The sequence below is a fragment of the Heterocephalus glaber genome, unplaced genomic scaffold (assembly GCF_053883595.1).
Source record: "Heterocephalus glaber isolate CG9 unplaced genomic scaffold, H.glaber_assembly_v1.0 deba00001457, whole genome shotgun sequence".
Classification (NCBI taxonomy): Eukaryota; Metazoa; Chordata; class Mammalia; order Rodentia; family Bathyergidae; genus Heterocephalus; species Heterocephalus glaber.
The window spans coordinates 8,567,818-8,578,715 of record NW_028258305.1 but is presented as its reverse complement, the minus strand read 5'-3'; the positions used below and the strand labels follow the sequence as shown (position 1 = coordinate 8,578,715).

The 10,898-nt window shown below is 35.6% G+C and overlaps 2 protein-coding genes across 6 annotated transcripts in view; one reads left to right on the top strand and one right to left on the bottom strand.

The window, feature by feature from the left end:
• Rel (REL proto-oncogene, NF-kB subunit) overlaps positions 1-10,898 on the top strand; it is a 73,660-nt gene that overhangs the window by 36,280 nt on the left and 26,482 nt on the right. The gene's annotated exons all lie outside the window — the stretch shown is intronic.
• Pus10 (pseudouridine synthase 10) overlaps positions 4,954-10,898 on the bottom strand; it is a 71,822-nt gene continuing 65,877 nt past the window's right edge. For all 5 annotated transcript variants that reach the window (XM_004867240.4, XM_087216035.1, XM_013066439.3 and 2 more), the window contains 3 exons: positions 9,831-9,973; positions 7,670-7,769; positions 4,954-5,404 (listed from right to left, as the gene is read on the bottom strand). In XM_004867240.4, the coding sequence (XP_004867297.1) occupies positions 5,366-5,404; positions 7,670-7,769; positions 9,831-9,973 (282 nt within the window). In that variant the 3' untranslated portion in view covers positions 4,954-5,365. The remainder of the gene's footprint in view (positions 5,405-7,669; positions 7,770-9,830; positions 9,974-10,898) is intronic.

Genomic DNA, 10,898 nt, shown 5'->3' with positions numbered 1-10,898 from the left:
CAAAGGTGCAGTTGTGTATGTGCCCATATGACAGAATTTATAGTTTAAGTATCATCTCATTCATCTCTGGGACTCCAGCACTTAGCACAGTCCCAGGCATAGTTGGTACTGAATAAATGGTAGCTATTCTTAGAGAGGGAAGGGTGAACCTGACATAGGAGTGATTATAACACTTTGGGCAGGGGATGGCTTTTAAAAGAAAAGGTACTTAACCTTGCAGGAAAAGCAATGATGCCAAGATTATTTGTCTTATGAAATACACTTCTCTACCTTGACCTGCTGCCCTCATTTTCTTTTTTAAAACCCTCCTGCAGCCCTTTTGAGATTAAAAGTAGGCTCTATTGAAAATGGTAGTGCCATGTTTTAGGTATAAATTCTAGTTATTAGGATTATTTCATACCTTTGACATAGCTAGCTCTCCTCTATATGTAGCAGGTTTAATCTTAAGTATCCCTCATGCACTTCCTTGATAACCTTACCTCTGTACAGATGCTCCAGTATTTGTATGATAAAACATGTATCACGTTTTTTGAATGTCTAATGTCCAAAGCAGGAAATGATACAGGTGAATGAGATTAAACTCTTGCTCTCAAAGATGTCCTTTTTGAGGAATAACACATGTAAAGTCCACTGCTTAAAGTAGACCTATTTTAAGTGTATAGCTTGAAGAATTTTTATGTATGTAAATATTCATGTAATAATTATCCTAGAAATTTCCCTCAGACCATTGCCCAATCTGTACCTCTGAAGCACTGTTCTGATTTCTATCATCAGAACCTGCTATCTTAAAGTGGCCTTTTAAATTGGTAACTGGGTCTGTCTAGTCATGATCTTTATGTACAGAAATGGCTAGGTTGTCAATTTTTAACCTAATCCTTCAGGAAAACTAATTCTATTGTCCATGCTGAGACTTAGAATTGGTAATCCAGGTTGCCTAGTAGCACATAATTTTTTATCAGAGATTGATTTATTGAAAGATTACCACATATTGTTTGTTAAACAGCATGGAGAAACAAAAGAGAATGGGGACTATTTTTAGTCAGATAATACCCAACCTTCCTACCTCATAGTTTGTTTTGTACTAAATAATGTCTAAGAAGAAACACTGTAAATTTCATAGTGTAAAATATAATAAACCAACATTTGTGTATGTCACTTCGCTCTGATTAATCTCTAATCCAGACACCCCTGATTATCTAATCCCAGGAGAGAAAAATCACTGTGGATTAGATGGTTTGGTAAGAGCCTGAAGTGGGTTTCTCTTTAGATTGACTAGCTATTGCCCAAATCTGGAGAACCTTCTTTTGGCCTTATTCTTTGCAGAATTCTTTCCTATTGAAGATAATGCCAATTATTGAATTTACTTTTGAAATTCTGTGATCCTAATCTCTGTGCCAGAGTTGATTATGAATTAGGGGTACTTTGATTCTAATGAAGTTTCCACTGAAAGGTTTCTGATTTTTTCCTGAGGTTGAATATGAAAGGGGAAAATTAGAATTTTTTTCATACCACAAATATAGAAAATTTTATGCTACTTATCATAAGCCCAGGAATAAGTAGTCAGGGATAAATGTATGGGTTGCTTGTACCTCTTTAGACTTAGTCAAATGAGTATTTTAACTAATGTATCATAAAATTTAAAGCAAACACTTTAATAGTGGATAAGATCAAATCTCAAAAGTAACCATATCTACATTTTTTCATGCATGCAAAAAAAACCACTCATGGTCCCACTATCCCTTTTAACAAACAAGATAAAAATGTATTTTTTAATGTATTTTTTTCAGTATCAGGAATCGAACTCAGGACCTTGTTCTTGCCAGGCAGATGCGGTGCCACTGAGCTAAATTCCCGGCCCAAAAATGTGTTTTTTCTTTTAAGGTAACCACTGCATTTAGGTTGAATGTGGTGCCATACACTTGTAGTCTCAGCACTCTGGGAAGCTCAGGGAGGAAAACAGCAACTTAGAAACTGTCTCAAAATAAAAAAGCGGGCAAGGTTGTGGCTCAGTGTACAAATACATGGCACAATGAATACAGATTCCAATAGAATAGAAAATCCAATTTTTTTATGCTTAATGATGAACAAATTTAAAGGGAATGATGAAAATGATTTTTAAAAGTTCTCACTGTTAAATTATTTAAAGTTAAGATTTGTATCAATATGCAATAGTTCTTAAAATGTTAAAATACCTTTTATTGTACAGAATGTTTTATTACCTTTGTAATATCTTTGTATACAGGTTTTTTTCTTGGTAATACAATAAATGTAAAAAATTCTAAAACACTTGCTAAATTTTGTTGCAATTTGACTTAATTTGATTTTCTTAATATTTGTATTTTTCTTAAAACAAAAGTTAGTTTTGGTTTCTAAGGCGTTAAGACATGTTTTTGGAATGCTATTGCTGAATATTTTTTTTGCATTGTGACTCTTGGAAATGAGTATTTTCAGGGTACTGAAATGCCTTTTTGAAAGATTTTTCTCTCTGTTTTTATTTCTAAACAACAGAAACTTACTTTCCCAGTTTTGGAGAGAACAAAAGACTTTTTCTCTAAATCTTATTTAAAAGACTTCTAATTTAAACAAAGCTTAAAGAAATCATAAAACTAATTTTAAAATAGTTTTATATAGGCAAACAAGAAACTAGAGTACTCTCATAAGAGAATGTTCCTAGTTCTGCCTAAACAAAGAACTGCATAAATTTTTAACTTGTCTCAAAATTATATGTGTTATAGACAGCACACATAAATCTACTCGTTGAAACAGGCCTTTTTGTGAAGAAAAGTTTATTCCGGTAAACGGACTAAAATCCGGGATAGATTCTAGTAGCTAGCAGGGAAAGAAAACTATGCTGATATAGATTTAGGGGAAGGGGATATAATCATAAGGAATGTTTATGACCTGGATGCCCAAGGTGTGTAGACAATCACTGGACTTCTCAGCACCAGAGGGATTGTATTCTTCATTTTGGGTCCATTGTCCTATTTACTGAGCGGTTGCTGTTGTTTGCTGAAAGCAGGCTATTTGCTTTGTCCTGTTTGTTTAGGCCAGGTGTGACAATATGAACCTTTGGGCTAAGTACTTACAGCTAATGTTTACTCTTTGCTTGAAATGTTGTATGTCTTAGGAAAAGAAATTTAAGTTTTCTAATTTAAGTTTGCTGAGGAGGTTCCTGAGTCTTCCATATTGCAGGTCCATGGCATTCAGCACTGACTTACTCTAAATTACTTAAATCTCTTTGGTAGCAAAATTTTCCCAGAAATTGAGAGACATCCACACTGAAGTTTTTATCTTTTTGTTAAAATTTATTTGTTATCCTTTTCTCATTTTCTGGCATCAAAAATAGCAAAAAGAAATTAGTTGTTATTACTCGCATATGATGAAGAGTTTCAAGATAGTAGTAGGATTTTTTTTTTGGTACCGGGGATCAAACTTGGGACCTTCCGTTTGCAAGGTAGGCGCCGGAACCACTGAGCTAAATCCCTGGCCCATTAGTAGGATTTTTTTCACGTCAGCTAAAACCATTTTCCTGATATCTAAAGTGAATCTTTGTATCCATGAACTATGTTTAATATAGAAATAAGACTGAGTAATCTAATACTATCAAGTCAGATGTCTCCTAAAAAAGCTCATACAGAGGTGGGCATGGTGGTGCACACCTGTAATCCCAGCACTCGGGAGGCTGAGGTAGGATCACCGAAAATTCGAGGCCAGCCTGGGCTACATAGTGAGTTCAGGGCCAACCTGAACTATAAAGGGAGATCCTGCCTCAAAAAAAAAAAAAGGAAAAAAAGCTCATATAGTTGAATTAGGTGACAAATTATATTTAAATATGAAAAAAAATTTTTTTTTGAGACAGAGTCTCGCTCGCTATGTAGTTCAGGCTACCTTTGAACTCACTATGTAACCCAGACTGGCCTCAAACTCTCAGTGATCCCCCTGCCTTGACCTATGGGGCCACTATGCCCAGCAATATGAAGTTTTAGTGAGTCTACTTTCTGAAACTTCTAATGATACATTCAATTTCTTTAGGTTCAGTGTATTTAATATTTTTCCTCTTTATAATGCCAAATGATTAACTTATTAACAAATGATAATTATATGAGAGTATATGAAATATACTGTACTTGGGCCATTGTTTAATAAGCTCCTTAATTTGCTATCTAAATTCTGAAAGTCAGTTTTCAAAGTTACATGAGTTTAATTGGCTTCCTCAGGTGTCTCCTACATAGAATAGGTGATGAGTAGGGTTTATTAGAAAGATCCTGAGGCAGTGGTGGCCAACCTATGGCAAGTGTTATTTGTTTTTTTTAAGACAGAAGATGTTAATATGACTTGTTTTTTCTAAACTTAAAATCTCAGTATTCAGATTTAATTGCAGCGTTGGCACTTTGCAGTAAATAAGTGGGTTTTGGGTTGCAGTTTGGGCACTCAACTCTAAAAGGTTCGCCATCACTATCCTAAGGACTGAGTAAGATAATTGAGTTCTAGTCCCAGATATGGAAGTAACTAAGAATTTTAGGCAAGTCATTTAACTTTTATTCTTTGGTTTTCCTATTTATAGAATCAAACATTGTATCTATCTACCTTTTAGAACTTTTGAAATTGGGCAATATATTGAAGCCCTGTGAAATAATACCAGTTAATCTTTGTCAATTAGTTTTTCAAATTCTTACCCTGGGGTTGAAGTTATTGAAGGCACTTGTTTTTCCTTACTTAAAATATTTATGCAAGTCTCTGACCATGATATGCCTCAATTTCTAAAATTTCACTTTCCTTCCACAAGAAACATGTACTGGTAATTTTAGACTATCAAAAATAGTAACTTGAAGTTATTATGACTTGTGATAAATCACAGCCGTACTTCCATTGGTAATTTTACTTGATGCTTACCAGGAAAAATATTAATGATGTGAGATTTGCATTTGATAAGATATTATAGGATGCTCAGTATATTAGTTATAACTTTTATTCAAATAATTTTTTTAATTTAGAATATGATTTTAAAGGTGGTATTCTTGTGAAGAGAAATCATTTTGAAACTTAACAGAAAATGTCTCCTGTTTGTGTACCTCTCTAAAAGAAGTTAAGAGGGAGAATGGTTTTGTTATTCATAGCTTTTGTTTGTGGAGGTGAAAGTGGGAATTAAAAAAATCACAGACATCCTTGGAACAGTGTAACACAAAATACACACATGTATAGACAGACAGATCCTGAGATGTTACAACAAATTTTAAAAATAGATCAACATGATCCAAATGGTTTCCAAGACACCGTTATGGTGGGTAAACAGCCTTTTACAGGTATGTTGCATGGATGTCCACATCATGCTAGGAAAATACTACTCTGCTTCCAAATTTGAAAGCTAGTCATCCAGAGAAGGTGGCCAGTCAACATCTACGGACTAGAAGGAAGAAAACAAGTCATTAAAACATACTATTATTCTGGTAAGCATTTGCTGGTAATAGTTTAAATATATAAGGCAACAGAAGAAATTACATTTGAAGAAAAGAGCTACTGAATATGACAGTTTAGTACTCTAAAGTCCCTTCTAAATATTCTTGGACCCAAAGTCTGTTTTTGAGTTAACTGAGTAGCAATATTGGGTTACTTGGTTAATTGTACCTTTGTCTCAGAACACAGTTACTTAAATTTTAAAAATTTTTATTAATGGGTAAAATAGCAAACATTCAAATTCAGGTAGCTATACCAGTTTTCCCTCAGAAGTCTCAGCAACTTTTATTCTTCTGATCATTTCATATTGCCATCTTACATTTAACATAGTCAAATGTCACTTGACATCTGGGACACAATCTTAGAAAATGCATCACTAGGTAATTTCACCATTCTCCAAACACCATAGAGAATATATACTCAAGACAGCTATGATGTCACTAGGTGATATAATCTTATGGGACTACCATATATATGGTATCCATCATTGATTGAAACATCATTATACACAGCTGACTGAACTCAAGTAGTCTATAAGCCTGTAGACCTGTTTTGTAACTTAGCAAATAAATATGAAACGAATGAAAGATCACCTGGAACTAGAAAGGATCAAGAATCTTTTTATTTCACTACACCAGAATTTTTATTGTTCCATTTAAAATTCAATTCTCTAGGGCTGGGGATTTAGGTCAGTGGTGCCATGCCTGCCTTGCTCGCAAGCACCAGGTCCTGAATTGGATCTCCAGAACCAAAAAAAAAAATTAAAATTAAATTCTCTGTCTCTACTCACATCCATTTTGCTCTTCTAGAACAAAACCTGAAAATTGCAGAAAGCAGACTATTTTGTCCATACACAAACTATTACATTCCAAAAGCGTCAAAACACATCATAACTATGCTAGGGGCCTATTTTAAGAGCTTTAAAAACATCCATTGTATCCATGGTTTTTATTGACACTTAAAGTTTAAAACCTGAAATAATTTACTGAAAATTCCAGATTCAGAAAAATTATTGGAAAAGCCCAAATAACAGTTATTGTTGTGTGTGTGTATCTGTTATAAATCTCAAAAAGATATTTTGGTAGTGTTTCAGAATATAGCCATATATCAAACACCCATACAAGTTAATGAATGGTTTCTCAAATTGAAAAATTAAACATCACTGGTCACAAATGGTTGTGCTGAGGGGAGGGGAGGGGAGGCATGTTACAGTGTTCAAAAAGCTCCACATTTGATCCCAATGGTTGATCAGGTTTGAAAAATCCTGACCGTGACTGACATACCTAAGCTGTTTGTAAATATCAAGGTCAAAAAAGATGAATTCAGTTGGGATTTTAGCAGAAGGTTGTCCTCAAAATGAAGGACTGAAGACTTTGCAACCTTGAAGGGGTGTCCCTCGCTGCACTGCCACAACTATATAAAATCTAATCTGAGAGCATTTAAGAGAATTTCTGGTAAGGTAATAATGCTTTCCATGGCTGTTTTCACACTAGGCAATACTTATTAAAACTTTGATATTATTCCCTAGTGCAAAATACTAGCCTCTCCTAAGATTTGGGGGCGTGTGACGGGTAAGGAAGGACTCTACTCCTAATCAGATTTTCATCAAGGAGCATAACATGGGACTCAACATCTCTTGCTCAAATGAAAACACAATTGCCTGAAAGATCAATTCTTCTACTTGCTTTAGCATTTGACCTTGTTCCAATTCAGACTGTCAGAGTACAGAAGCACATCACAGGAATCCCTTATAAAACCTCCTTTGGACCACATCATAGGGATTCCTTAGAGCAACACTTTTATCAATAACCATTTTCTACCTGTTCCATTTCCATGGAAATTGTTCCACTTTCTACCCATCCTGAATGTTTTCAAGCAGATATGGGAATGAGCCCCCTAGCATCTCAAAAGACATGTGAAGGATACTTACAATTTTATTTCCTTGTTTGTTTTAAAGGTTTAATCTGATGCCATATGTAAAGTACAGCTAGTAAATTAGTTGCATGTATTCACAATCATAAATGAGATCTTACACCTTTTAAAAACCAATATTCAGAAGATGTTCCCTCCCTGTAATACAATGCTACTCTGAGATTTTGATCATTTTTTAATATGTACCTATAAAGGTGGGTAGTGCTATTTGGTGTAATGCCAAAGGGCATAACTTTGGCTGAATTCAATTTGCAAATGTGTATTACACAATAAAATGATTTACCTCCACATCCAGCTCAAGAATATCTGCAGTCAGATTCATCAAAGACCCAATGTTTGGATTGGTTCTCCCAAAGTCTCCATGTACAAATTCTTTAATGTAGCTGAAGTCTGTTTAAGGAAAAAAATGAAGATAGCCATGCAATACTGTTTGGTATTGCAAATATCAATTTGACCGGTGAAAGGAAAATCGTAAAAGCAGAAATGTTAAAAAAGAGGTTATTTCTGAGTTCTGACTTGAGATGTGTATCTTAGAAAATAAGCTATGATAAACTGGTTCCTACCAGCCTTGTAAAGCCAATACAGCGGTACCTCAGTTCATAAACTTAATTCTTCCCATGATTCTGGTTGCAGAATTGGTTCCATGATTCTGGCTGCAATTGAGCAATTCAAAAAGAATTAAGTTCATGAACCAAGGTACCACTGTATAAATCTGTGTTCACATCAAACTTACCCAAAGTTGTTTACTAATAAAATTAGCAAAAAACTGAGTTTTTAAAATTTAATTGATTGATTGATTGAGACAGGGCCTCGTTCTGTAATTCAGGCTGGCCTTGAACTCACTGTGCAGCCCAGGCTCGGCTCAAACTCACATCAATCCTCCTGCCTCAGCCTCCCGAGTGCTGAGATCACAGGCATGCGCCACATACCCAGCCTGAGTTCTTTTTAAAGGAGTGACTTTGTATTTCCCTCAGAGCTCTTTAAATTTTGAAGGCAATGACTAATTCTGGAATTGTTCTTAATAAGATTTCATTAACTTTATTTTTTTTCATTAACTTTTTTACATAGGACTGTATCGTAGCCTTGAATATATTATCTGAAAGATACACACTTTTGCTAGCATTCAGGAAAAACGCAGCATTATACTAAATATATACATAATATTACATAATATACACAATATGCAGACTATATATAAATATATGCTAAATATATACATATATTAAAAGCCAGCTTTTAATATAAAATATTTAATAGAATTTGAATACGAAAGATAAAACTTAGATAACTGAAAGCAAAACTATAGTATGCTGGTATTATATCCCCACGTTCTTCAAGTTTATTCACTCTACCTTCAAGAAATGTTTTGATTCGAGCATAATAACTAAGGTTAAGACTATAGGATCTCCCTGATACATTTTAATCAGCAACTCAGTTCTGATATAAAACCATACAAATCAATGTTGGGACTATGGATTTTTTTTAAACTCTGCATATCAACCCTTTCTACGTACAACACTTTTATCACACAGGACTCTTTTTAGGCTTTGAAAATGGTGTAAATGCAGCACACTATTACTGTCAACCAAGTTTATATGGCTTAAATAAGTAATACAGAACCTGAAGTATCCTTGTTTTATTTTTGTTTCTTCACAAGGCATGTAGAGAGAGAATATCAGTATGCAAAGTAGAGCTGGGTATGGTGAGATGCTCCTGTAGTCCCAGCACTTGAGAGGCTGAAACAAGAGGGTAAGTTGAGTCTGGGAGTTCACAATCAGCCCAGACAACATAGGGAGAACATGTCTCAAAAAATTTTTTTTTAAAAACAGTACAATTCCCTTCTACCACCTGTGTTCAATCTGGGGCAAATTATTATTATTTTTTTTTTTGGTACTGGGGATTGAACTCGGGTCCTTCCACTTGCAAGGCAGGCGGCAGAACCACTAAGCTAAATCCCTGGCCCCTGGGGCAAATTCTTGAAACGCTAAAAGGACCCAAATATGGTCATGAATAAATATATGACATGTATAATGTTTCAAGACAGCAAATTAATCAAAAGTATCTTCTGAGTACTTACCATGTGCTAAACAATGTGTAAGAAACTTTAATTAAAGCAAATAACTTGGGCTGGGGATTTAGCTCAGTGGTTTCGTCGCCTGCTGCGCAAGTACAAGGACCCAAGTTCGATCCCCTGTACCCCCCCAAAAAAACAAACCCTAAATAACTTTAAAGTTGACATTGAACCAACTGCTTCTCTTGTGGTTTAAAATAATATTTTGAAAAACACAAATTTAATGGGAAAAAATAAAGAAAGAATGGGTTCCTGTCCAATATAATCCTTTCCCTATGATCTCCCAGAGCCAGTTGAACCTATTTTCAAGAGCAACATTAACTCTCCCAACATGATGCTGGTTAGATTACTGCAGCACAGTGGGAAAGGATACGTTCCAGCTTGGGTCTTTAGATAGAGGCGAAAATGGTGCTCATCCACGTAGTGTGTCTCCATGGAGTGAATGACTCGAGATCTCACAGCCAAGGGCCTTCGGTGAAGAACGCGTAAAGGTGTTTTCTGGTCAATCTTTAGGTCCTAGAGGAGGAGGTGACAAAGCCAAGACTCAGAGCCTTGCCTCCCAGTGAAGCCTGGGTCAGCACCTCCTTTTCTCCACAGCTCACCCCAGGTGTTTCTCTAGCAGACTCCTATCACAGCCACGACAAGAACTAACTAATCCTAGAATAAATTGAACTGCTTTACCTTCAAACTCAGTGGGACTGCTCATAAACTAGTACATTTACTTATTTTCTGGGCCCTACTACCCTGATAAAAAGGGGGTCATGGAAGTAAATGATTCTTAAGGTCTCTCCTGCTCTAATATTTAACAAATTGGTAGGACTCTAGTGTTCTATCCAGCACTTTACTTCACGGGGCTCTTCTGCAGGGCAAGGTTTTCACCTTTGTTTGCCAACTCACCAGAGTGACTGTGACTCACCAACAGGGGATGTCAGGCTGGGGTGAGAAATGGCTGGCTGCAGAAAGTGGGATGGGATGCTGATGCACAGGCAGTATTTCCTATCTTCAGGGTGGTGGTTGTTGTTGTTATAGAAAAGGATATATCTAGAAATGCTACACCATTGTTTAGTGTAACATCTTAATGCGGCAATCACAAATAAATGTGCACAATAAACCAAGGACTCTCAATATTTTGTTAACCCACCTTGAGAAAAATAACACTGCCTATCACAATGCTGAATTCTCTGTGATTTCTTGTTGGAATAGCCCTTCCAAATTTGCATGATTAGTGAGTGCCTAAAGCCCTACCAAGAAAAGAAAGTTTTCTGTCTGGTCTCCCCTTTGTCAGGTTCTCTAACAAGAAACAGAGCAAGTGCTGACAAAGACCATACTTGAAAGGTTGTCACTGCTTCTATCGGAACAGTGAGTCGGCTCCACCTAACTCTTTGAGGTTTTTTTGATGATAATTCTGTGATTTTTAGAAGCATTTTGTTCTGATGAAATA